This window comes from Nyctibius grandis, chromosome 32 (genome assembly GCF_013368605.1).
Source record: "Nyctibius grandis isolate bNycGra1 chromosome 32, bNycGra1.pri, whole genome shotgun sequence".
In the NCBI taxonomy this organism is placed as follows: Eukaryota; Metazoa; Chordata; class Aves; order Nyctibiiformes; family Nyctibiidae; genus Nyctibius; species Nyctibius grandis.
The window spans coordinates 2791233-2816506 of record NC_090689.1 but is presented as its reverse complement, the minus strand read 5'-3'; the positions used below and the strand labels follow the sequence as shown (position 1 = coordinate 2816506).

At 51.9% G+C, this 25274-nt stretch overlaps 2 protein-coding genes across 16 annotated transcripts in view; one reads left to right on the top strand and one right to left on the bottom strand.

Moving 5' to 3' along the window:
- GIGYF2 (GRB10 interacting GYF protein 2) overlaps positions 1-21403 on the top strand; it is a 90585-nt gene extending 69182 nt beyond the window's left edge. For 8 of the 14 annotated variants that reach the window (XM_068421019.1, XM_068421016.1, XM_068421015.1 and 5 more), the window contains 9 exons: positions 1356-1592; positions 2185-2307; positions 2928-3131; positions 3259-3464; positions 3767-3921; positions 5224-5393; positions 5734-5881; positions 20650-20835; positions 21275-21403. In XM_068421019.1, the coding sequence (XP_068277120.1) occupies positions 1356-1592; positions 2185-2307; positions 2928-3131; positions 3259-3464; positions 3767-3921; positions 5224-5393; positions 5734-5881; positions 20650-20835; positions 21275-21384 (1539 nt within the window). In that variant the 3' untranslated portion in view covers positions 21385-21403. Of the gene's footprint in view, positions 1-1355; positions 1593-2184; positions 2308-2927; positions 3132-3258; positions 3465-3766; positions 3922-5223; positions 5394-5733; positions 5882-8020; positions 9947-10966; positions 11758-12053; positions 12325-20649; positions 20836-21274 lie in introns of those variants that run through there. The other 6 variants (XM_068421024.1, XM_068421020.1, XM_068421025.1 and 3 more) reach the window with 4 other exon arrangements.
- Positions 21404-21905: 502 nt separating this feature from the next.
- Positions 21906-25274, bottom strand: part of NGEF (neuronal guanine nucleotide exchange factor) — a 51544-nt gene continuing 48175 nt past the window's right edge. For both annotated transcript variants that reach the window (XM_068420984.1, XM_068420985.1), the window contains 2 exons: positions 24971-25075; positions 21906-24346 (listed from right to left, as the gene is read on the bottom strand). In XM_068420984.1, coding sequence (XP_068277085.1) covers positions 24174-24346; positions 24971-25075 — 278 coding nt within the window. In that variant the 3' untranslated portion in view covers positions 21906-24173. The remainder of the gene's footprint in view (positions 24347-24970; positions 25076-25274) is intronic.

Below are 25274 nucleotides of genomic sequence, written 5' to 3'. Positions count from 1 at the left end.
CTGTACTATGCTGCTGGGGTTTAATCCCAGCTGGCAGCTAAGCACCATGCAGCTGCTTGCTCGTTCCTCCCTGGTGGGATGGGGAGGAGAATTGGAAAAAAACAAATAAAACTCGTGGGTTGAGATAAGAACAGTTTGATAATTGAAATAAAATAAATTATAATAATAATAATAATGGTAGTAATGAAAAGGAAGGTAACAAGAAAGAGAGAAATAAAACTCCAGGAAGACAAGTAATGCACAATGCTGTTGCTCACCACCTGCTGACCAGTGCCCAGCCAGTCCCCCTTGCCAACTCCCCCCAGTTCATATACTGGGGATGACATCATATGGTATGGAATATCCCTTTGGCTAGTTTGGGTCAGCTGTCCTGGCTATGCTCCCAGCTTCTTGTGCACCTCCTCGCTGGCAGAGCATGGGAAGCTGAAAAGTCCTTGACTTTGGATAAGCACTACTTAGCAACAACTAAAACATCAGTGTGTTATCAACATTATTCTCACACTGAATCCAAAACACAGCACTGTACCAGCTACTAGGGAGAAAATTAACTCTATCCCAGCCGAAACCAGGATGCATGTCAAGAGTATACCCACTATCAAAGTTTCAGCTTTTTTCTTCACTTTTCTTGTCTTACTCTTAACAGTGTGTTTTCCCTTGGGGTCAGCTTTAGAAGTCCATATTGGGGAATTTGAGCTTCCAGCCCCCTAATTGATACTGTCACAGTCCCTAAATCAAACTAATCTTGAAGCATGATTGGCTTCACATTAACTTCCAGGTCCATTTCAGAATTTCCAGTTATTATTTAAAAATTCTTTTTCAGGACCCTCCCTTGTAAGACATTGATCACTGTTTCTGTCCCACCACACAGTCATCTCCTTTGTTAGCAGAAGCATCTTGTCCTTTTCAACTCTAGTGTTGAGTAACAACAGTAAACATCACTGTCTCTGTCACCTGTTTTCTTCTGGCATGTCAAAACCTCTTCTCTCTTTATTCCTGTCAAGTTTTATTCCACTGAAAGTGTAGCAGTACTTGACTGTAAGTAGTATAAGCAGACAGAAGCTCAGACTGAAAGGTGCATAACTCCTAGAAGGAAAGTGGTATGAAATTAGCTACTCCAAACTAGGGAGATGTCATTCTCTTCCACATTCCTTGGTGGAGCGATGGGAAACTTGTATTTTTAGGGGTTATAGACTATATTATTGGGCTTTCTTGCCTGAGAAATGTAAAGGTAAATGAACAGATGACAGATGTAAAGACCTCTCCCTGTTCTGTCAGAATGTCAGTACCTCAGAGTAGGAGTAATTTAGTTTTTTTTAAGTCTGCTTAGACTTTACTCCTCTTTATGTCCTGGAAAGGAAGAGGAGGCTGCCAAATGGGCACGTGAAGAGGAGGAAGCTCAACGGCGACTTGAAGAAAGTCGGCTACGCATGGAAGAAGAGGCAGCCAGACAGCGGCTCGAAGAAGAAGAGCGAAAGCGCAAGGAGCTGGAACTCCAGCGCCAGAAAGAAATAATGAGACAGAGGCAGCAGCAGCAGGAGGCTTTACGGCGGCTGCAGCAACAGCAGCAACAGCAGCAACTTGCACAAATGAAGGTAATGTATTTCTACAGGTTAACTTCTTCCTTCAGTTCAGTGTAAAACCACAGCTGGAGTCAGGGTTGTCTAGCCTAGCTTGCACAGAGCGGGGATGGATGAACTGTCTGGAGAGGGAAGAGGGTGAATAGTTAACTGTGAAACTGGTGGAAGAAGCAAGAGGAAGATAAGTTACAAAATAGAAAAAGGTTCAGTCAGTAGAAGTGTACTGGAAAGGGGTTCGCAGATGAGTACAGAGGTTTATTCTGTTGCAGTGAGCAAGGGCCAATGCAGAGTTTCTAAAGCTTGGAGTTCCTAAAGTCTTTGAAATCAAAATTGATTGTTATTTTTCAGGCAGTTACGTTACATTATTCTTGAAACGCTGCGTCTTTGACACTATGATACATCAGAGGGCAATGCGAAGAAACATACAGTTATATTTTGTACTTTTTCATACTTAATTGTATCATTTTATACTTTCCGGTGTTTTGTTAAACTTTAAAAATGGCCTTTCTTTTCCCCTGTGCTGTGGGCTTATACTGATTTTTCATTATTATACTTCAGTATTCTCTAAAATGTTTTGTAATTCCTAATGATGTGTTTTTTGGCGCAGCTCCCTTCATCTTCAACATGGGGTCAGCAATCAAATTCAGGAGCTTGTCAATCCCAGACCACACTGTCATTGGCAGAAATCCAAAAGTTAGAAGAAGAACGAGAACGGCAGCTTCGAGAAGAGGTAAGTACTAACAGCAACGGAGTGCAACTTGTTAGAGTGGACTCAACCGTGTGACTGTTAACTGTTGATTAAGTTATTAGAAGGAATGGTGAGGATGAGGAATGTTTTTTGAAGTAGCATAACTCAGGTAAAATTCTATCTTTCAGGCATAGGTTCAGTGAGTACTTGTTTGAAACTATTTATAGCTATACAGGTATCTGAAAGAGGGAGAACTGTACCCTTTTAACCCTAAGAGTATAGTATGTTCACAAAACAGTATATAAGTATGTCACATCTATATTCTGTTTGCAGATGTGCACAAGACCAGGGCAGTTTAAGGAGGGAAAAATCCCCAAGTGATGGTAGGAGAGAAGGTATTCCTTCAAGGCCCCAAATCCTTAGCTGGCTGCAGTCATGATTTGACAAGTTTATTCTGTCCTAAGCTAATAAATGATTTGTAAGTACCGGTTACTTAGTGTCTCCCTTTTTGGAGGAACTGTAATGGCTCAAAAAAATAATAGGTCAGCCAGACTCATCCAGAAGAGAGTGGAATCAGTTTGAAACCAGTTTCCCAGCTAGACTTTTGAATAGTAATGATCTTCTGAAAGTATGGACAGGCACTTTTGTCTTGCATGCAACAGCAAAGGCGTCAGCAGCGTGAGCTAATGAAGGCCCTCCAGCAACAGCAGCAGCAACAGCAGCAAAAATTGTCAGGCTGGGGTAATGTCACCAAACCAACAGGCACCACCAAGTCCCTGCTGGAGATACAGCAGGAAGAGGCAAGGCAGATGCAGAAACAGCAGCAACAGCAGCACCAGCAGCCGAACAGAGTCAGAAATACTACGGTACGTATGGTATTTATCTAATCAGTATGTGGAGGGAGACAGCACATGATAGTTCTCCATGTCTGTTCATTACTGTTCTGCCAGGTCTGGTGCTACTAACCAGGATCTTTTTGTTATGTTTCAACAGCACTCTAACCTGCACACCAGCATTGGGAATTCAGTGTGGGGCTCCCTAAACACTAATCCCAGCAACCAGTGGGCATCTGACCTAGTCAGTAGCATCTGGAGTAATGCTGATACCAAAAACTCAAACATGGGTTTCTGGGATGATGCAGTGAAGGAAGTGGGACCTCGTAACTCGACCAATAAAAACAAAAGCAATGCCAGCCTCAGGTAGGAATTGGGGAGGGAGCTTTTGCAAAGAAAGGCTACGAGTCCTGAGATGATCACTTAGCAGTTATAACATCTTCATGTGTTTTCCTTTTTTCTGTGTCACTCAGGATCTGTTTTAACAACAAAAATAGCTGATAGGTGACCATTCACAATTTATTCTGTTACCTGCTTGGAAAATTAGTTGGTTCCTAAACAGTGTTTGCATCTTGTAACCTAGCGAGTCTTGTAACACTGTACTGTATGTTGCACTGTTGATAAGTTTGGTAATTTATAATTAATTATATGTGTTTTCCTTCTCTCAGTAAATCTGTAGGTATTACAAGTAGACAAAACAAGAAGGTGGAAGAAGAGGAGAAGCTGTTGAAATTGTTCCAGGGGGTTAATAAAGCCCAGGATGGATTCACTCAGTGGTGTGAACAGATGCTTCATGCACTCAACACAGCCAACAACTTAGATGGTAAGAGGTGGGAAGGAATGTAAATGAGACACTGTGAGAAACAATACCCAGTTTGTTTCCTGACCAGATAGTTCTGAGGGACAGTAATGACATCAAAGTCATGTTTTTAATGCAGTCAGCAAAACGGCATCATTAAATAGTGCTCTGAAGAACTGACTGCATTGTCTTCTCCATGGCTTTTGTTGGGCTAACTACAGCAGATCAGTGGGGATTGGAAACAGTTTTAACGTCTGCCACCCAGAGCTCTGCTGAGGGTTTTTGGTGGTCATGGAATACTTTTAAGTGCAGGCCAAATTATCTTATGCCCCTGTGCAAAGCATTTTTTGGTGTGAAATTGGTTGGGTTTTTTACTAATTCTGCTGAAGGGCACATAGAGGAATGCCCAGTGTGAGATCACAAACAGGTACCTTCTTGTACCAAAGCACTGCAGGCATCCTGCTGCCTCCAGTGTGGACCTGTGCAAATCCCTGTGCTCCAGGACCTGAATGCTGCACAGTTGTGATTCTGTGGTACCCTTGAACCCGAGTGGGGAACCAGTGCTGCCCCAAGTGCCAGGATTACACATCTCACAACTGCAGTGCCACAGCTTCCCTCCTCTTAGAGGAGAGGCACGAGAAGTGGCTTGTTGGCCCCATCTGTGGTAGACTAACTGGCTGCCTCTGGTGTGTGAGGAGAGGCTGTGGCCCTGCAGTGCCATCGTGGGTCGTGCATCCACAGTGAGCTTCTGTGCTTCCAAGGGTGCTTTGTGCCACAGGAGGCAGCCTGTTGTCCTCCTGTCTTCCTGGCTTGTGATTTGCTTTGTTCTTCTCCATGTTAAAAAATTCAGTGCAACAAAAGTGTTCTAAAGAAAAAAAAGATGGTAAAGAAGGCTTGCCAAGTGCTGTTGAACTTCAGGTGCTTGCAGGTCAAATCAGCCACTCTGGAGTGTGATCTGTTGTGCTTCAGCCAAAAAGAGACTGTACTGATGACAGCTCTGAGAAGAGTATCTTCCATTTGGGCCTGGCATTATTTGAGCTTTGAAGCTGACAGTGGCTAAAGCTGATGGGCTAACATACCCTTAGGATTGTCAGTTTATTTTTCCTTCTCATCATATTAGCTGGCTTTCTTACCCTTGCCTTGACTGTAGAATAGATGAAGCATTGCATCTTAGGGCTTTGCTGTAGGGAACTTCCAAGGGCAAGCTGTTTGCAATTGCTGCTGGATTAGCAAATATTTGAAACAGAAATCTGCAGTTTGTGTTTATTGCATGCACATGTTCACACATCAGCACGCATTCCCTCATGGTCTGCCTTCTCCTTGCAGTTCCCACGTTTGTTTCTTTCCTGAAGGAAGTGGAGTCTCCCTATGAGGTCCATGATTACATCAGAGCCTATCTTGGAGATACTCCTGAGGCCAAGGAGTTTGCCAAGCAGTTTCTTGAGCGCCGTGCCAAACAGAAAGCCAGTCAGCAGCGGCAACAGCAGCAGCAACAGGTAAATCCTACTTGCTGAAGAGTCTGAATTTCTGCTGGACGATAGGAGGATGAGCAGGATTATACAGATCATGTGAAATGCAGAGAATAAAGCAGATTTCAACTATTTACTGCAGGATCAAGTTTCCTTTATAACTGTTGAGGCCAACTGTAGATCAAACAGTGTCTTAGTGTGCTGATCCAGGATATGCTTTAGAAAGATGAGGTAGATGAGTGGATACCTCAGTGGCTAGTGCTGCCACACGTGGTGCAGAAAGTGCTTTGGGCTCTCTGAATGTTTTCAATATAAATAAACCAAACTTAATTGCACTTTATAATCTTGTACTTGCTTTGTTTTGTAGGATTCAGTGTGGGGGATGAACCACAGTTCGCTACATTCGGTCTTTCAGACCAACCAGAGCAACAACCAGCAACCCAATTTTGAGGTTGGGCAGAGCGGGAAGAAAAAGAAGAAACAGAAAATGGTTCGTGCAGATCCCAGCTTGTTAGGTCAGTGGTTAATGTTTAGAAATTAATTTGGGAAGAGCCTTGTGGAGTGTAGGATTCTTGTTAACCTTAAATGGGAATATTGAATTTGAACAGAAAAGGTGGTTGTTGAAGCGTCTTTAGAATTTGTTTCAGTATTATTATTTAATGATTGAAAAAACTCTGTATCAGTTTCATGGAAAACTTCTGTCAAACTTTCCCTCACAAAAAGGCCTCTTCAATACCTTGGTTATTATCTGGAAACCTTTTAAGTAGTTCAGGGGTGTCAGTTAAACTGCCTTTCCTCTTTCGAGTTGACCTGTGCCTATTTTATTGAACTAATGCTAATTTAGTCCTTAAGAAAAGGATGTTCTCTGTTTTTTCATCAGGAATGGCTTCTTGAGGCTTGCCTTTATTCCTTCCTACCTTTTTACGTGAGCTAACCACCCTAGTCAGAAAAGATGGCAGAGATCTTATGAAAGAAGGACAAAAAGTAGTCACAAGTTTTCAATTGGAGGCAGTAGAGATGGTGACATCATTAGTAGTCTTTTTTTTTCCCCATTTTCTCTATCTTAATTTTTATGTGAGGATGGTAGTTAACCAGCCCTTGCAGCATTGATGGAAAGGTTTCTTGAAAGTGGCATTTAAGATACAATGGCATCGTGTAAGTACCTGAGTGGTGAGCATTGTGGGATGTAATGCATCAGTGCAGTATTCTTGTAGAATAAAAGTGTCCACATTTCTGCTGAGTGTGATAAAAAAGAAACTAGGGCACCACACTGGGCCAGTATTTGTTGTGTCAGCTCATATTCGTATGAAGCAGCCTGGTATTAACCCCCTGGAAGTCCTGATTTTCTTAAGGCTCTAACAGAGCCCTGCCTTTGTTTTTTATCTTCCCTTTTTGTTCTCAACAAAATCAATACTCTTCAATTAAATCAGTGATTTCTGCATTGAAGTATACTGAACTCCAGTGGAATCCTGACTTATGCCAGTGCAGTGAGTCTGATCTGGGTCTTCACTTGAATAGTTTAAAAACCTGGCCATGTAACATGAAGAAGAAATCACTAAATACAATTCAGAAGTTGCAACTGTAGGAGAAGTAGCACATGCAGCTGCTTAAAAATCAGTACGCTCCATGACAGAATAATTCCAGAACCTTTTAGGCAACATACTGCCGCGAGAGGGAGCCAGAACAGTTTTCTTAAACCTACAACAGCACTTTTTATCTGTTGAAGATGATGGCTGTGAAAAGTGGTTTGTTTTCTAGCCCAGAGCAAGCCTACATGGCGATTTCAAGGCAATGAAACAGCAGGTTTGTGTTTAGTTGCCTTACAGAGGAAAACTTTCCCTTTGCTCATGCTCCATGTGGGGCTGGTACAACTATAAAAATTGGATTTCAGTAGGAAAGGTGCATATTTTATATTAGATTCTCTCCTTGTAGAAAACGTTTTTGCTTGTTCTTACACTTTTCTCATGTGCATCACGTCCTCAGCACTTAGGGTTAAAAGGCTGGGTAGAAGTTTAGGTGCATCTTGAGCCATCTGCATAGCCCTGTGTATTTTGTACGTGTTCATGTTGTGCTTCTGAGACAGAAGACTGTAAAAAGGCACGGAAATACATGGAATTGCCACTGTAGATTTCATAGGTACGTGTATTTCAACTTCAAAGTAAGGGGTAGAATTGCACACACCACCTGAAGCAGTGAACATGATTCCACACGTGGATTCTGCGTTCCCAAAAGGTGTGTTGCTGCCTCTTGGGCCATGGAAGTACAGTGTTAACAGGTACTTCCAAGTACCAGTTGACTCCAGTGTGCTCCCTTCCAAGACGTAGCTGCGCCACGTCGCTGCTGTGCCTAGATACCACCCTAGCTCTGCAGAGGACATCTTTCATTTAAAAGTTGAAACCAGTCTTCTTCTGATCTGTTTTTCAAGACCAAGTGATACTTACCTGAATATACAATTGATTATCTTTGATTCATTAAGGAAAAAAACAAACAGTTCGTGTAATTATATCTCTAGACTTACTGAATTTCCCCCTAAGTTTTTATTTCATATGTATTATTCACTTCATCTTACACATGCTCCTGCATGTAACAGGTGTATTGCATCCAATACAACATACCCCATCCACATTTTTAACACAAGTCCGTTTGGTTTACAGGGTTTTCAGTGAATGCCTCATCAGAGCGGCTCAATATGGGAGAAATAGAGACTTTGGAAGACTACTGAGCATGTGCAAATCAACTGGCTTTTCCTGCATCTGTTAACCATGGATTCTCCGTTTTGGACACAGTACTCTCCACCGTGCATTCTTCTTCACCTCGCAGTGAATCACAGAATCAATCATCTCAGGCTGCTTCCTCTAGCTCCAGCAAACCCTGTCTGCCCAGGACTGCACAGGCGTCGTTCCTACTGTCAGCCTAGAGTCGAGTGACTTTGTTTGGAGTCCTGGGAGGGTGGGAGATAGGATTTGTTCACAACAAGGCCGATTTGGGCAGCAAGCTTTCACTGTGCTGTGATTTCTTCTGCTGACATACCTGGAAAAAAAAAAAATCAATTGGGATTCTGCAAACCATTGCTTCCCTCTCCTGGTTACTCTTACCACATCCAACACGTGCAGTCATGGAGAGAGAGAGAGAGAGTTTGTGGTTAACAGATGTTGGTCAAAACCAAAATGCCACACAGATACTGACTTCCGCGCTCCATCAGGGCAAGAGGTGCTCTCCCAAGCCAGGAGTTGCATTCATAAGCTAACCTTAGAACTGGCAACAGCAGGAGAGGGGCGGTGGCGGGCGCAGTTTAGCTTGGGTTGGTTTGAAGTTGCACACCCCCTGCCAGCCCTTCTCAGCACATTGTTTTTGGAGGGAAAGCTCGAGTCTTGTCTTCATTAGGTGGTGATGCTGAAGCTGGTGGAGGTCCCCGTCGGCATACCCCAGCCTTCCTGGACAAGTGGGGACTTCTACTCTGGGAGAAAAGCGGGGTGGCATCTCTTCTTTCAGGTTGAATTTATCCCTTAAATGCTACCTTGGGAGGGTTAGGACCAGTTTGTTTTGAGCTCTTTTCCTGCAAATTTGTCTCGTTTAAGAGGCAGTAGGATCTTTACCGTGTGGATCTTTAGTCTTTTGTGAGGGTGAACACTGGCTTTCAGATATATACCCCAGCAGTCTTAGCTAGCTGTCATTTCGAGCAGTGCTTAGGTTAACGAGCAGAGATGCCCTTTTGTCATGAAGAGAGACTGTGGAGGGCGAAGCTACGTGCAATGACGGCCCTGCTTATCTTCTACACCTTAAACTACTTCACACACCTTCACTGGGATCCATAATGTTTAAGTATTTATGGAATCATAACCTTCCTCTCTCACCGAAAGATTAACACCGCCTTCCCTTCACCCACCCACGTGCACACACCGCAAAAGAAAGGAAACTGCCAAACGCACTTAGTTCCAAGCCCTGGTCCCATCTCCCATCCCCAGAGGGTTGTAACCTGCCGAGGGAGATATGCTACAGTTTTGGTGGAGTTGTGTAAAGGTGTCTGTCTGTCATCACTGCCTAAAGAAAACAGTTCGAGTTGCTCAAGAGCAGTTTGGCTTTGGATTTTATTTCGTTTGGTTTATTCATTTTTTGGGGTCACCTTCCCCTCCTCCTCCTCCTTCTCTCTCTTCCCCCTGCCCCCAAACATGTACAGTAACTATACAGAGACTGCTGCAGACTTGTATATAGTTTTTGGATCCAATAGCATGGAGAGACTTGGAACTGTTGCAAATCTGGTCTCCCTGTCTCCTTTGCTTTGTAAATTCATAAAAGGGGGAAGAGGGGTAGTTAAAATGTTTACAAAACTTTAAACTCCCTCTGAACTTTTGCCAGTGTGGGGGGGCGAAAGAGAGAACTTAAATAAAATCTGGTTGTATTATATCTGAGAGAAAACTTTCTGCTTGCCTTTGTCGAAGCTGAGTGTTGAGATAATTCCTGGTGCTCAAACTGACCCAAAGCTCGACTCCCATCGGTTTTCCTCGAGAAACAACAAGCAAATACACAGGATGTGGAACAACAACTGCTTTATTTCTTCCCTGGTGAGGAATACTGGTGGGGTTTTTTTCTACTTGATAATTTTAGAGTTCAAGTAAACACCAGTAAGTTGGGATTGGAAAATTCTGACAAGAAAGCTTTGATTTTCCCCCTCTCTGCACAGAAACACGTGCATTCACGCTCGTGGTGTTTATGCAGGAGAGATCAAGCTGGCTGGTTTTGTTATTACAAACCTGCGGCCGTGGAGCTGGTTGGTGACCACCCCACCCGCCCCAGTTCCCTTCCCTAAATGAGAGGGTCTATTTCTTCCCTCAGCATAAAGTCCACACGGACACCTTGTAGGCTTCCCTTTTTAGACAACATTTTCCTTTTTTTTTCCTACTTGCTGCTTGTTTTTGTGTGGAAAATCCCAGTAAAAGTTGATGATAAATGTCCTTCCACCCTTCACATGACCACAAAGAATACGAAGTCAGCAGACTAAGACCTAACACAGTAGCTTTGCATTACGTTTAGCTGATGTTTTGGAGAGAACAGTACATATTTAGGCTGATAATTTGACTTTGTTTTAATATCTTCAGGTTTTTAGCGTATAAAGTGTCTGGTTCATAAGTACTTTCTGGTTTTTAATGGCATGATCTAATTTCTACAAGCTAATTTTGGGCTGCTCTATACTGTGTAATGAATAAGCAAAAGCCTGTGAATTTCCAGCTCAACTGGGGAGTGGGAAAGGAGCAATTCACCGATTGCTGAATGAAAATGCAGAAATGCAGGCAGGGAAAATGTGCAATAATTTGTCAAACTCTGAGGCCCTTCCTTGGCTTCTGAGAGTTAGTGGGTAACGGACCAGTGGGGAAGATCTTCCTCTTAACATTTTAATATTCTGGCTTCTGTGTTTAGTGCACAGGTAAGACGCTGGTATGTTGGCATTGTGTGCTCGAGTGACTGCCCTGTGCCTTTCTGTGGCAAACAGAGGGCCTCTGTCTGTAGCAGAGGTCCCTTGGATCAGTAGGGGTGGGGAAAATGAGCTACAGCTTTGTGTCTCTTGCTGGATATATATTTATGTACCTTGAGCATCTTTTCAGGCAGAACACGAACCTGGAAAGCTAACGGGGCTTTGGTCAGAGTCTGAAAGATGCTGTTGAATTTGACGCTGGAGATGTCTGAGGTTTCTGTCGAGCACGTTTCACCAGGTTACTTCCTAACTTCTCATTTCGCTGCAGGGGCAGCACTCGGTCCTCCTTGTTTTTCCTGCTTCCCCTCGCAGCCAGGTGCTTCTACAAAGAACTGCACCAAGCAGGATGGTTTAAAAGGCTGCCTGAGCTGTATCTGGCTGTCAGGGAGGGCCAAAAAGCAAAGAGATCTTTACCAGAAAAACCTGGATCTGAAATTGAAGACAAAACTACTTGTGTCATTTTCAGAGCATAAAGAACTGGCAGTGGGGATGTTGATGTACTTCATTACAACATCTCTTTCCGAACGAAACCGTGAAGTGTTTCATCCTCGTATCAACTTAAAAAAAATCCTAATGAAAATCTTCTGCCCCCTGACAATAAGCTGGAGCGTTCCCCTCTTTATACACTTCATCCTTTCCCACCTCTCTGTCGGTGCAAACGTGATTTGAAACCTCAGTTTCCTCTGCTGTGAACTTCTCCCGAGCCCGCTTGGAGGGGAGGGACGGAGCGGCAGAGGGCTGCGGGAAGGGGCAGCATCTGTGCAGCTCAGACTGAGGCCTCGCCTGGTGAAGGCGCCTCTCCTGGAGGACTGAACCAGATTTTAGCAGGCAGCTCTGCCAGCAGAGACCACGCACAGCTCATGGGCCGCCTCTGTAAGTATTGCACCCAGAAAACAAGGAGCATTTTAGCCTCAAAAGATGGAGGCCCTTGTTCTTTGCTGTGCCCACCCTGGACAGACCACTGCTGCCCTGCACAGCGAGGGGAGAGCGAAGCCCTCGAGCAGTCTGGGGTCTGGGTCAGTGCCCCAGTGGCTCCCACATCGCTCGCTTGCCGGAGGGGAGGTGTTCCAGGAGCATCCCTGTGGCCTCGGGGAAGGGCTCGCCAACCAGTGCTGTGTGTGCTGGCCTGGCAGGGTGACGCTGCCTAACGGCTCGGCTGCCTATGGGGTTGTAGGCACAAATCTGAGAGGGTGGAGCTGCCTTCGGGAGGAGGTGTGCTCGGGGAGGCAGAGAGGGACTCTGCGGGGCTTTGCACTCTCGCCATCCACTTGCTGTTGTGAAGGAAAAATTCGATTTTTCTTTTTTTTTTTTTACCTGACTGGACAAAGTTTTTATTCTACCAGTGACATTTCCAAGTTGTTTGGTACTTTGAAGAGTTTTAAGAATTCCTGCTGACGCTGTTCCTGAGGGGAGCCATGCCCTACCACAGAGTCCTTCGCCTGGTCCTGCTAACGCTGTGCGGCACCCTGGTCCCTGCTGTGCTGGCAGGTAAGGAGCTCTGCATGCCTTTAAAGCCCAAAAACACGGGAGATCTTTTACTAACCTGCCTCTCTCTCCTCTCATACCTCCTCCCTCCTCCTCCATCCATAAGTATTTATTGAATTAGAATTGAGTAATGGAAGCTAGCTTTGGAATCGGTGGCTGGTGGTGAGTAAGAATATATTCTCCATCCCAAGACCGTGTTTCTCTTGGGGAAAAGGGATAAAATCTTTTGTCATCTCTCCTAAGCTGAAGAGTGGTAGCACCTTCGTGAGCGTTAGTAGATCAGTGGACAGATGAGTCGACAGGAGATGGGGTGCTCTCAGGAGCTGATGGGACAGGTCATCTATCAGCTCTTAATGGTAGGAAGAAGTTACAACCGTGACAAGGAACATTTTTCTCTGGCTAAAGCAAGTGTGCCAGTTTCTGGTTGCTTCTGTGCTTTCTGCTACAGCAGAGCACTTCACAGCTGCTGTAAACAGACAGATGAAAGTGTCTATGAAAATGTTTAGCTCGGCCAAAAGCTGAGGTGTGCATCTGAACTGTTTCTGTTGGTATGGAGCTGGGTATGGAGCTGGGTCTAGAGCTGGGTATAGTGGGGCAGGCGGCAGCGCTGGGAGGGTACGTGGCTGCGACTCGAGTTCAGCGAGGGGACGGGAAAGGTTGGTGCAAGACCCCCCTTCTGTCAGGAGCTGGTGTTTAAGGAGGTGGTGAGTGATTCCAGCCTTACCTGCTCCTGCTTTCAGCATAGCTACGTGGGCTGAGGGGAGCTGAGGGCATGGTCACCTCCAAGGCTGCCTGCTCTGACAGGGGTTTTAAATGAGGGAAAACCGGCTTCCAGACCGGCTCCGTAGATGGGCTCTGAGCGTACGGGGGGGAACTGCTTCCCTCAAAGCCTCCTCCTTCAAGTGCCAGCTGTGAAGGGCTGGCTCAGGCCAAGGCAACAGGCAGGAGCACAGCGCTTGTTTTCCTAAATGCTTCTCCAGCCTTCCAAGACCTGGAGCAAGGCTGGATTGCAGTTCCCTCCCAGTTTGTTCTGAGCATCTTGCCTGGCAGGGGGATCCTGGCCAGACTTCTAGCACATGAAATTATTTCTTTTTAAGGAGCTTTCATGCAGGTAGGGGAATTTATCACTGGAACATCTGCGGGTGCAACAACAGAATTACTGTAGCTGGTATTTCCCCCACAGATCCTCCCCTTGCAGGACACCTCGCTGGGAAACCTTTAAAGTAACTAAGAAATGAGCATAAAGTAACTAAGAAAGGAGCACTAAAAAGTGGCTGTTTCCCTTCTCAAACCCTGAGCTTTGGTTTTTGTGTAGTGGAACATTAATCACTTAAGCACAGTGTTGGTTTTGTAGCTCGCTCGTGCTCCCCGAAGCGGTGGCAGTGCTTTTTCCCCAAACCCCGTAAGGTCTTTTCTTAACTGTTAACAGTATTTTATTCCACAGAAATGGATTAATTTCCAGTGAAAATCTGATCTGCTCCCTCTCTGAGCTAGGATTTCATTTACACTCTTTTCAGTTTCCAATATTCAGTGCATATTTGCCCTGTCCCCTTGCCAGCTTCCCTGCGTGCTCGCTCTCGGCTCGGCGTCGCAGCTGTGGCTTGTCCCCTGTGTCACTTTGCTCCTGTGCAGTACCCCGAGCTCACTCGATTCCTCGCTGGGCGCAGCGAGGCCGGCAGCTCCTCGAGAGCTTCGTACTGATGAATGCACCATTCGGATCCTGGGGCGCAGGGGAGACTCTGTGCTTTCTCTGTCGCATTTTAGAGGCTTGAGGCCTCCGAGAAGTTTGTTCTCTGCTACCTCTGAGCAGGACGTGAGGGGACCGGCCTGTGGTCAGCCAGCCCAGGAGCAGAACGATTTTCTGCTGCACTAGGAGAGATGCCTCCCCCAGCACAGGGGCTTTTAGTGCATGGTGGAATTTTTTCTGCTTTTCACCCCATTAGAAAAGGAAATTTCCTGCCTCATGCAGACAAGGAAGGGAAGGGTGCGCAGGCAGCCCCCTGGCCTGGGTGCGCACGCGCGGCCCTGCCTGGCTGTAAACAAGTTTATTTAACGTTCATCGGAACCGCAGCGCTCCGTGCCGCTCCGCGCTCCAGCTCCCGGCGCTCGCACACCACAGGCTGCCCTTTGTGCTCCCTCTGAAGGCCTCTTTTCATCCCTGCGCTGGCCCCGTGCCCGCTGTGGCTACCTGGGGCTGGACAGCCCGTTGCTGGCCCCAGAGTTCACCCAGCCCCTGCCCTCCTGTCTCAGCATCTCGTACTTTCCTTAGCAAAGCCCTCCACAGTGGGCAGAAGCGGAGTCTGCCTCGGACAGGGCTGCAGGTGACGCAGACCCGAGGTCCAGAATGGATCTTCCCTTCCTTGCTGGGTTTGATTTTTCTCTCGGTGGTGACTCAGAGCTACCTCGTACCAAAACCCTTGTGTGAGTGCTCAGGAGTTCAGTGAGACGTGAAAGATCTTGCTGGCAGCTGAGGTTCCCATCTGAGGGTAGCAGTTGGAGCACTTTTGGGGTGCCGGTGGGTCATGTACCTTGATCTGGCTTCTTGCCCAGCCAGTCTGGTTTCCTGGACGGTGTGGTCAGGGCTCTGCGACTGCAGAAAGCGTGAATTTCTCCTCTGAGCTCTTTCCAACACCCCATTTGTCAAAGATGGAGAAACAACCGACCGAGTGTTTAACCCTCTTTGTCCCCGTCATCTGGGCACAACAGGAAACAGCCAGTTCAAGGACTTCCAGCACACCCAATTCTTCTCCACTTCCTCCAAACCCAAGTGGTGGGTCGTGGGCCTGGAGCACAGGAGGATTGTGAAGAGTTGATTTTTATTTTTTTTCCTATCAGCAAACCCAGTTTCAATTCATACAACGGATTCAGAGCTCCAAGTGAAGTAGAAGTTAGTAAAAAGCCTTTGCAAGGCCTTGGCTTCTGAATCACGTTTATATTTGGTATCTAAACTCTGATGTGGGCTCATGAATTCCCTTGTTCTGAGCCAATGTGGAAATAGGTTCTGCTGCAGTGGCACATCAGAACGTGTATAGGGGCAAAAAGCAGCAGAGCAGATGTTGTGCTAAAGACAAATGTACAGGAGGAGACCTTGTCCAAGGACATCTTTCTGTAGCAACTCGTGTGTCTTCATTCTCAACAACAGGAGAATAAAAGATGATTAGGAAGGTTTTAAAGTTCAATTACTAGAAAGTGAGAAGTGGTAAATGGGTTTTGTCAGGCAAATTGCTTAAAAGATGTGGTTGTTCCAGCAGGTCTGCCCAGACTTACAGCAAGTCTTTGTAGACCATGACTCAACCTTGCTCTGCACCAACCCTCCTTATAAATTACTGACACGGGTATCGGCTCCTGACTGGGTTGGAGGTGGAGAGTGAGGATGATGAGGTGCTGAAACCAGCTTGTATGAGGAAGAGTATTGGTCACCGGTGCATGATCTTCAGGGATGAAGGTGTTAGGTGGCCACATCTGCCTGCCTTCAGGTCTTGCAGTTTGCTTGTGGAGAGGTTCTGGTTGTTTGGGGGTATCTTGAAGGATCTCTCAGATTTTATTTGCTTTCTCAAGAGCTATCACTTGTGGAGACTCTTCCAGTCTTACCTTTCAGCCACTGAGTATCTGGGGCACTGGCTACCACATCCCTGTGCTGGCAGCTCACCCCACCTCCGTCTCACTGAGCATGGAAATATGGTTTCATCGAGTTGCCTTTGGCGTCATCCCTTCTAGATCTCACTGCAGCTGGGGTAGCTGAGGTCCTGCTGGGTCCCTGCATCATTTGGAGAATTCACGGTGTGTTTCTTTATCGTGTGGTAACTCTGATATTTCCTTCCCTTTTCCTGGCCCCAGCTGTAGCTGACCTGTGGTGTAGAGAGGGAGAAGACGCAGTGCAGTATAGATATTTCCCCAAAATAAGGTAATTTGTAGTGTCAACATACGGGAAGGACGAGGTGCCATCCTCCACCTGGGCTGTTGCAAAACACTGGAATACCTTTAGTCCATTTTGTTTGTCCAGGTTCCCTCTCTGCCCAATAAAACCCCAATAACTGAGATTATTCCACGTCTCTCTCAAGTGCTCTCAAACTGCATTTTTACCAAGTGGATTTCACTGGTAGCCTGTGGAGCAACAGTTGCCTGTGGTCTGTGCTCCAGTGCTGAGACAGGGTTAGTGCTGGGGGAGAGCTTGTTTGTGCCACAGGGTCGAGGCTTCTCTCCCTTCAGAGCACCCAGGCACGAAGCCTCGGCAGTGGTGGTGTCACCCATGTGTGTCCGCAGCCTGGGAGCCCCTCCATGTGCCCACCGGCTGAGTCGCTCGGGGGCAAACAAACCACGCGTGTGCACCGGGTGGCTTTTCCTAGAGATAAGACTGGTCCTAAGACTGATGCCAGCACAGCTGATGCACAGCTCTCACCCAGATGTTAAACATCTGGTCTGGTGGTGGATGGTGTGTTCTGAGTGTGTTTCTTGGTATTGGTAGTTCTTTATTTCTACCAAGTTCTTAGGAACAGGAAGGCCATGCGCTACTTTGCCTTTGACGCTTGGTTTCCAGCCCTCAATCGTACCCCCTCGCTGGAGATGTGGGGGTTTTGCATGAGTAGAAAGTGCCATGCCCTGCCCCAAGGCCGCGGAGGTCCCGTGTCACCTGCTCTTCCCCTGTGAAGGGCCGCCGACGGGCCTGGAGCTGTCACTGGGAGGCGTCGGTTCAGGACACAGACCACGTCCTCCTCATCGCAGTCAGGGTGACAGTGACGGTGCGGGCAGGCTTGGCTGCTCTGGCGCTGCTTCTCTTGTGGATGGTGTTTAGAGTCCTGGTCTCTGGCTCGTGCACAGAGAAACTGAGCCCAGGAGGGACTTGCAGTGGTCACACAAAGCGTCTGCAGTAGAGCAGAGAACCGAACCTCCTGGATCGGATCCCACGCCTGTGCTTGGAGCCCGTCTGGTCAGGGTGTATCCACCGGGCGACTGGAGGAGGCCCTCATGTCTCCCTTGGAGACACGTGAGACCTGGTGCTCTCAGCCGGCGGCAGCGTGGCCAACCGGGTACCGCAGAGGGGGGCGGGCGTGACTTCTCTGCTCCGTAGAGACCCACTGGGTGTGGGGGGGTTGCTGGATGGGTGGTGGGGCCTCTGGAGGAACGGAGGCGTGCGAGGACGTGAGCTGTTGGTTTGGGAGGGAAAATCAAAGGTGAGTGTTGGCAAGAAGAGTGCTGGTTGCAGTGGTAAAACCGCAAGAACTGGGGACAGAAAGCGCGTGTTCAGCACACTCTGCCCTTGCTGCGAGGGTGAACTGAGAGCGCGTTTTAATCAGGTGAGGGGAGTTAACGAAACACGTATCCAGGCGTCCATCCAGTCTTAAAAATCACTGAGATCGTAAACAAATTAGACCGTTTCCTTTTCACTTGGCTATCAAAAATAAGCTCTGTGCCCTGCTTGAAGAGAGCTGCAGTAGGTTTTTCAGCAATTAGATGCACCAGAGACAGGAGAGACTTTCCGGGACCTGTGGCTCTAGTTAGAGAAGTGCCTTGCACGATGGTTGGAAGGGGCAGCACTCCCTCCTCGTCCCGTGGAGAACGGGGTGTTGAGAATCACAGAATCACAGACTGGTTTGGGTTGGAAGGGACCTTAAAGCCCATCTAGTTCCAACCCCCTGCCATGGGCAGGGACACCTTCCACCAGACCAGGTTGCTCCAAGCCCCATCCAACCTGGCCTTGAACACTGCCAGGGAGGGGGCAGCCACAGCTTCTCTGGGCAACCTGGGCCAGGGTCTCACCACCCTCACAGCAAAGAATTTCTTCCTCATGTCTCATCTCAATCTCCCCTCTTTCAGTTTAAAACCGTTCCCCCTTGTCCTGTCACTCCATGACCTTGTAAAAAGCCCCTCTCCAGCTTTCTTGCAGCCCCTTCAGGTACTGGAAGGTGCTAGAAGGTCTCCCTGGAGCCTTCTCTTCTCCAGGCTGAACAGCCCCAGCTCTCTCAGCCTGTCTCCATAGCAGAGGTGCTCCAGCCCTCTGATCATCTCCGTGGCCTCCTCTGGACTTGCTCCAACAGCTCCATGTCCTTCTTACGTTGGGGGGCCCCAGAGCTGGACGCAGTACTGCAGGGGGGACCCTGTCCAGGTCCTGCAGCCTCCCTGGAGGGTGTCTGCATCTGTTAGGGATCATCTGAGCGAACACCTTTCCCCGAGGTCAGATGTGAGGGGTACGCCCAGCTCTTCTGGCTTGGGAGAGAAACACATTCTTGGGAAATGGGTCAACGACGTCCTCCCAGCACAGTGTTCTCTTGCCAGGTTGGTGCTGGCCCTGATGGTGTTGACACAGTCAGGAAGGTCGTAGCTGGAGTGTAGCTCTTCTGTGTGGAGTTTCTCCACTTGCCAAAGCAGGCTGGAACTGGGGCTTTAAAAGTGTTGGGTACGTTTGGTCTGTGCCTAAACCAACAGCTTCCTAAATAGCCCCAGCTCTGCCCGGTGCCTTTCCCTGTTGTTGTAACAACATTTACCCGCTAAATTCTGCATTTCCTCCTGATCTGTCCTCTGGTAGCTGAACCACAGCATTTAGAGAAGAGAGGTCCACTGGAAATGGTGCTTTCTGGAGGAGCCACTGGATGGGACGTGAGTGTCCAGCTCTGCTGGTTGGTTTTGCAGGACAGGTTGGGAAGGGACCTGCGAAGGGCTCAGGTATTTCTGGGGAGTCATCATGGAGCACAAACCCCTTGTGTGCTCGTACCAGGGACCTGAGATGCCACCTCTGATGCAGCAACCACAGATGTGCTGAGCATGTCAGGAGTGGGGGGGATGTTCACTGGTCAGGAGCGGGGGGGTGTTCACTGGTCAGGAGGGGGGTGTTCACTGCTCCTCCCAGCTTCTCCCCAGGTGGGTCAGAGTATGCTGGTGTCCCTGCCTGGCTTAACTGGCACAGGCCTCAGACCGGGAGCTTGTCTCTATTGTTGCTCGTTGGGCCAGAGTTGAAGGTGGCAGCTGTCTCACTGAAAGTCCTGTAGCTTTTATGGCTGTAGAAAGGACTTTCCAAAACTAGTCTAGAACCTGTTGTGTTCCCGAGTCTGCAGGCAGCCTCGAATAGCTCCGAGGTCGGTGGGAGCTGCTCTTTGATGGGAGCCCTGCGGTGAGCCCCAGCAGGGGTTTGCACAGGCAGCACAGTGAGTGTTTTGGTGTTGGCCCTCCCGCTCCCTTTGATGCCGGGATCCTACGGGAGAACAAAGAGTGGTGGAGCCCGTCGGTGCCGATTCCTCACGCTCTCCTCCCACAAAGTGCCAGCTGCCCCTGGGAGGCAGGGAGGGCTCCAGGCACTTAGAGCTGGGGCTGGCGCTGCCACCATGTGCCGCTGCCACCTCTCCTGCTGGGCCAGGGAGGGCTGGAATGGTGCTGGGGCAGGTCTTTGGGTGCCCCTGGTACACCGAGAGACACCGTGCCAGAGCTGTGGTGCCTGGGGGTGCCTCTGTGCCTTGCCCCGGGGAGCCCAGGCTGTTTGCTCCGGCTCCTTTGCTGCCCCCGTTCCCAGCCCAGATTACCGTCGTTCAGGTGGGCCCCGGTGCTGGATGCTGTTAGGGTTTTTTTCCCCTTCTCTCTTTTTTTTTCCCATCCCGGTGCGACATTCCCAGCGGTTTCGGCAGGGAGCTGTGGAATGTCTCCCGCTCCCGCCGGGGCCCACCTGAACAAGCCGGGCATTGACTGGGAGCGCTGGGCTCAGCCACACGCAGACAGGGAGGGCTCTCTGGTTTGGTCCCTGACCCCACAGCGGGGAGAAATAACGGGAGGGGAGTGGTGACATCCAACAGAGCCCGGCCCGGCTTTCATCAGCTCCCCAGCATCGCGTGGAGGTGGGGCAGGGGGAGGTCGAGGCGCTGGGGCTCCTCGTTGTGAGCCGTGTCCTGCGCGGTGCCAGTGCCCCCAGCACCCCCCACCACACAGGACAGACAGGCCCTGGGGTGCTGGGACTGTGGCCAGCGCAGGTGGCCGGGTGGCCTCTGCCTGTTGCAGGAACGCGACAGCCCCCCCCAGCCCGGTCCCACGGGGGTCCACGAGCAAACTGGCCGTGGATGCTCACACAGGGGCGTGTTTGCGCGCGAGCGGAGGCCGCGCGGTTGTGGGGAGCTCCCCGTTGTCCCGGGGGTGCTGTGTGTACACCGGGGTGCTACAAAAGCCCGTGGCAGCGTGGTGTCACCCCAGGGCACGGGCATTGCCTCTGGCTGCTCTGGGTGGTGGTGCCCTCCCGGAGGAGGGCTCTGCCCCACAGCATTTCTCAGCCCTGGGGTTGCCCCCATCCATCCCCCCCATCACCAGCAGCCTGGCTGGGCCCATGAGTGACCGTGGGTGCTTGTCTCCCAGCAGAGTACCCGCAGGGCCCGGTCCCCACCCTCTGGAACGAGCCGCCCGAGCTGCCCTCTGGAGCCGGCCCCTTCGACGCCGCCACCACCCCAGCCCGGCTGTCGGACGCCACCGCCTTCCCCCCGTACACCTCCGAGCTGGAGCCCGAGGACACCACCCACCTGCACCGCCTGGACACCGGCGACGGTACGTGGCTGCGCCATGGGCTGCCCACGGGGACGTCCTCGCTGTGGGTTTGCTCTTTATGGGCCTGTCACCTCCCAGGAGGTGTTTGAGCTACCAGAGGTGGCCTGTCCCCAGCCACACTGCTTTGGGGGTGGCTGCTGAGGCCTTTCCTCCTGCCCCGGCTCTGACACGTCGGAGCAGGCACCAGCAAGAAGTGCCTCGAGCCCAGGCAGGCTCCAGGGCGAGAGCGTGCGTGCAGCTCTGCAAACGGGGAGCGCGAGCACCTCCCCTGGCTCTGAGCTACGGCAAACGCCGGTTGCGATGCGGGTGTGTGGGGACATGGGAACAGGGCCACCACGGCTGGGGACGTGCGGGGTGTGGGGGTGACCCCCACAGCCCTTCCCATCTGGGACCCCCCGGCTCCGCTGACCTCACGCCACCTTGTTCTCTGTCCTCTCAGGCTCACTGGGGCCCGGAGCTATCGGTGCCATCGTCATCGCCTCCCTCCTGGGTACGTCCGTGCTTGTGGCCTTGGTCGTCATCACGCTGAGAAAGTTCTCGGCCTCCTGAACTCAATAAAAGCTTTTTCTGTGACACAACCAGCCTGTCTCCTGCCCCCGACTGCTGCTCCCCCCCGTCTGCCCGGGGCCCCTGGGGAGAAACGCTGCCACGGGCACGGCAAAGGGCACTCCAGCCTCTGGGCCGGGCAGCAAAGCTGCCCCCCAAAGTGCTCTTTGCTCTTAGCGTGCGGATCTCCTGGGAGCACTGAGACCCGACAGGCTTGACCCAGCAGCCAGCGTCACCCCGCGGGCAGCAGGGACCGGCGGCAGTGAGTGGCTCTGAGCTGGCAGCAGCTCTCGTGGTGTAGCCTGGGTGGTGGTAACGGTGCTGGGCACAGCTTTCCTTGGGAAGGGTTCCTCTGTTGGTGTAAACCACCCCCACACTTCCCCACTCTCACCCCACCCCACATCTGTGTTCAGCCCCAGTTCCACCCCCTGCCTTCAGGCCAGTTGCCCCCCACCAGTCGCGCTGGAAGGGACTGGGGAGGAGGCGAGTGGTCGGTGTGAGGGGAGGAAGGAGAGGCACGTGTGTGGCTTTGGCGCTGGCTCGCTCAGCTGTATTTCATCACACAGAAAAAAACGAGACGACGAGAAGTTCCCCTCGGTTCGCTGAGGCAGCCCGGCGGGGGCCGGGGGCTCCAGCCCGCGCTCGTGGGCCCCAGGCCTGGCCCTGTACAACACTGGAGACCACTGAAACGGAGGCGTGCAGGGCTGGGGCTGAGGAAGGAACACGGGATGCCACTGGGTGCCTGAAAAGGGCACAGCCGGTGCCTCGGGTTTGCAGTCCTGAAAAGTCACAGCAGAGCAAGGGGGGGCTGGGGCGAGTCCCAGGGCTCGGGAGGGGTGTGGGACAGCGCACGGCAGCCCTGGGCCCCGGTCCCCCCAGAAAAACCCAGTGGGAAACTGGCGTCCCGGCACTGAGGGACCTGGGTCAGCTCCTCCACTAGTGAAATTGCTGTTTCTGGTGGGTGAGGGAGTGTGGGGGGCTGTGGTGCCCGGGCTGGGCTGGCTGCTGGGCTGCGAAGCTGGAGGATCGGGGATGGGCCGATTTGTCGGGTAATTGTAAGGACTTCCTTGAGCTGGAGCTCCCCTGGGTTTCGCATTAGAGAATTTGTGGCTGCTGCGAGGTCTGGAGCCTGCGCTGGAGGTTTGGGTGTACTCAGCGAGCTGCCTGTGGGGTGCTGTGGGGGGGAATCAGACCTGGGATGTCCCTATTACATGAGCTCGCTGCACCAGGCTGGTCCCTTCCTGGCCTCCAGCTCTGGGCTGGGCGCTGGCAGGTGGCTGGGGGCCTCCGGCTGGTGGGGCTGCCCAGGGCCCCTCTCCCTGGGGTGCTGCAGGTGGCCAGGGCAAGCCCAGCCCTGCTGGCCGCTGCCACATGCTAATGTGGTGGCACTGAGCTGGGCCTGAGCAGGGAACCCCTTCACTCTCCCACCAGCTCGGCCCTGGGGGCTGGCTGATGTCCCCCCCCAGTGCAGGGCTGGCTGTCCCGGGGCTGCGGTGACAGTACAGACAGCCCCGAGGACAGCCCTGACCCTCCCTCAGCTGGGTCCAGCCTTGCACCCCATGTGTAACCCGGGCCCCACGAAGCCCCCAGACCAGCGCCGCGCTCCTGAGCCCCCCTCCAGCCGCTCCCCGCCTCCTCCCCACGCTGCCGTCGGCACGGCCGTGCCCCTCCGCTCTGGGCGCGTGGCTCCGTCGACAGGTGGCTGCTCCCCGTCCCCTCCTCGAGCACCGCCGTGGCACCGCCACAGCACACCGCAGTGCCTGCAAGACTCCCCTTTGCAGCGTTACGGGAGGATGCCAAATAACTGATTTCCCTGATGGCCGCAGCTCGGGACCAGCCCCGCGTGGGACTGTTCAGAGCGGGGCTGTCCAACAGGCAGCTGCCGTGGGTCCGTCCCCTGCGCCGTGCCCTGGGCTTCATGCGATGCTCAGTGCCACAGCTGGAAGGAGCGAGCGCCGGCCCGCTGCCGGCTGAGGGTATGTACACAGAGGGGAGCCCCTGGGTGCGGGGGGGGCAGGTTACAAGCATGCAGGCAGCCACCGCTGGACAACAGCTCTTGGGGGAACGTCACTCGCCTGCTGCCAGTCTCCTGCCGAGGGATGCGGGCTGCGGAAGAGGGGGTGAGCCACGGGGCAGGGCCCAGACGTGCTTTGAAGCTGTTGGGCAGGTAGAGATGTGGGTCAGGGCCGGCAACGTTGGGCTGCTGGTGGAGCAGGGCTGGGTGCGGAGCATTCCAGAGCGTTTGACTGAAAGCGGATCGAGGGCCCAGCAGCTTCACAGCAGGAGCGGGGCGGTGGGGTGCCCGGGGCTCACCCCAGTCCGGGGCCGATGGCCTGCGTGAGAGGCGGCAAGACGGCTCCTCTGCACCCTACAGGGGTAGGAACTGGAACAGCTCTAGGAGAGCCCCGGCCTCGACGGGCAGCGATGAGCTGAAGTGCTCGCGCCGGGCGGCGTGAATCGCTCGGTGACGGTGGTGGCCACATGCCTCTCCCGAGCAGCGCGGCCCAGCCCCAGCTCACACGTGTGCGGGCAGCCGGGGTCCGCTGGCCTCCGGGCTGTGTCCCTTTGGCTCGTGCTCCTGGAAGGGGGTTATTTTAGCCCGTTCAAAGCACTGATGTCCAGGGAAGGGTCAGTGCCGCGGGGAGCCCAGGAACTACAGTCTGTTTCTTCAGGGGTGTGTGTGCCCAGGCTGGCACACCAGGTCCTGCACCACGGCCCCATCCTCCCAGCTGGCAGCCTCTGTCCTCTGCCCCTCTCCCAGGGGCTCTCCGGACGCTCGGGGATGCCAGCAGTCATTGGCGGTTTCTGCTGCCCAGTTTCCTCCGCTGACTGTCATCAGACTTGTGCACCCGGAAACACTCCTTCAAGTTCTGGGCTCGGATTTTGGGGTTCAGGATCTCCTCCCCCATAGAACTGGGGAACCAGCCCCTCTCCTGGTCATGAAGACGCTCCCCAAATATCCAGCCTGAGCAGAGACAGAGACAGGCATGAACGGGGAAGGACTGGCCCTTGCTCCTGTGCCAGGACAGTTGTGCTGCAAAGAGCCCCCGGGGCTGGCAGCGCTTTCTGGAAGCTGCTCAGAGGCCTGTGCTGGAGCGGACCCAGCCTGTAAATGCAGCCAAGGAGGGCTGCTGGGCTGAGCAGCACTGCGTGTGGGCACCTGGCTCCAGGGACGCCAGCAGAAAGCAGGCACCGGTGCCACGGAGTGCCCTCCGCTGCCCCAACACTACAGGAGCGGTCCCCTGCAGAGACCCAGTGTGATGGAGTTCACCACCTACGAGTGTGCCCCAGGGACCAGGTGGCTGCAAAGCACCATCAAGGTAAGACCAGCTCTAGGTTACAGTTGGGGTGGCTGTGCCAGCCCTGCCGTGGCCCACAGACAGTGCCAGGGTGGCCGTGCCAGCACTGCCACAGCTCAGGGCAGCCTGGGTTTGCTGAGTTTCGTGAGGAGGCAGTAGCGCTCTCGGCTGTGATGCCAATGCTGGGGTCTCTCCCTGGCCAGAGGACCCCTCCTGGCTGCTCGACAGCCTAGAGCGTTGCCCACCCTTACCCAGGGAGCCCCGGCCCAGCCCCACCCCGTCCCCTGTACCGTCGTCTGTCTTGTCCAGGATGTTGAGGACGTCGGCCAGTTCCAAGGACAGCTCGTCCGGCTGCTGGGCCACGTACGGGTGGACGCACTGGATCTGCGGGCAGTCTGCCAGGGAACAGGGGAGGGGTGGACTGGGATGGAGCCCGCTGCAGGCCAGCACGGCTCGGGTAGGTGTAACACCACTAGCTCTGTGAGTGGTCCCTCTGATTAAGAAACCCTGCGAAGGCCAAGGGGTGCCCCAGCCACAGGGACCAGGGGAGCATCTCTGTGGGGAAGGGATCTGGGTGTGCATCACCACTGCAGT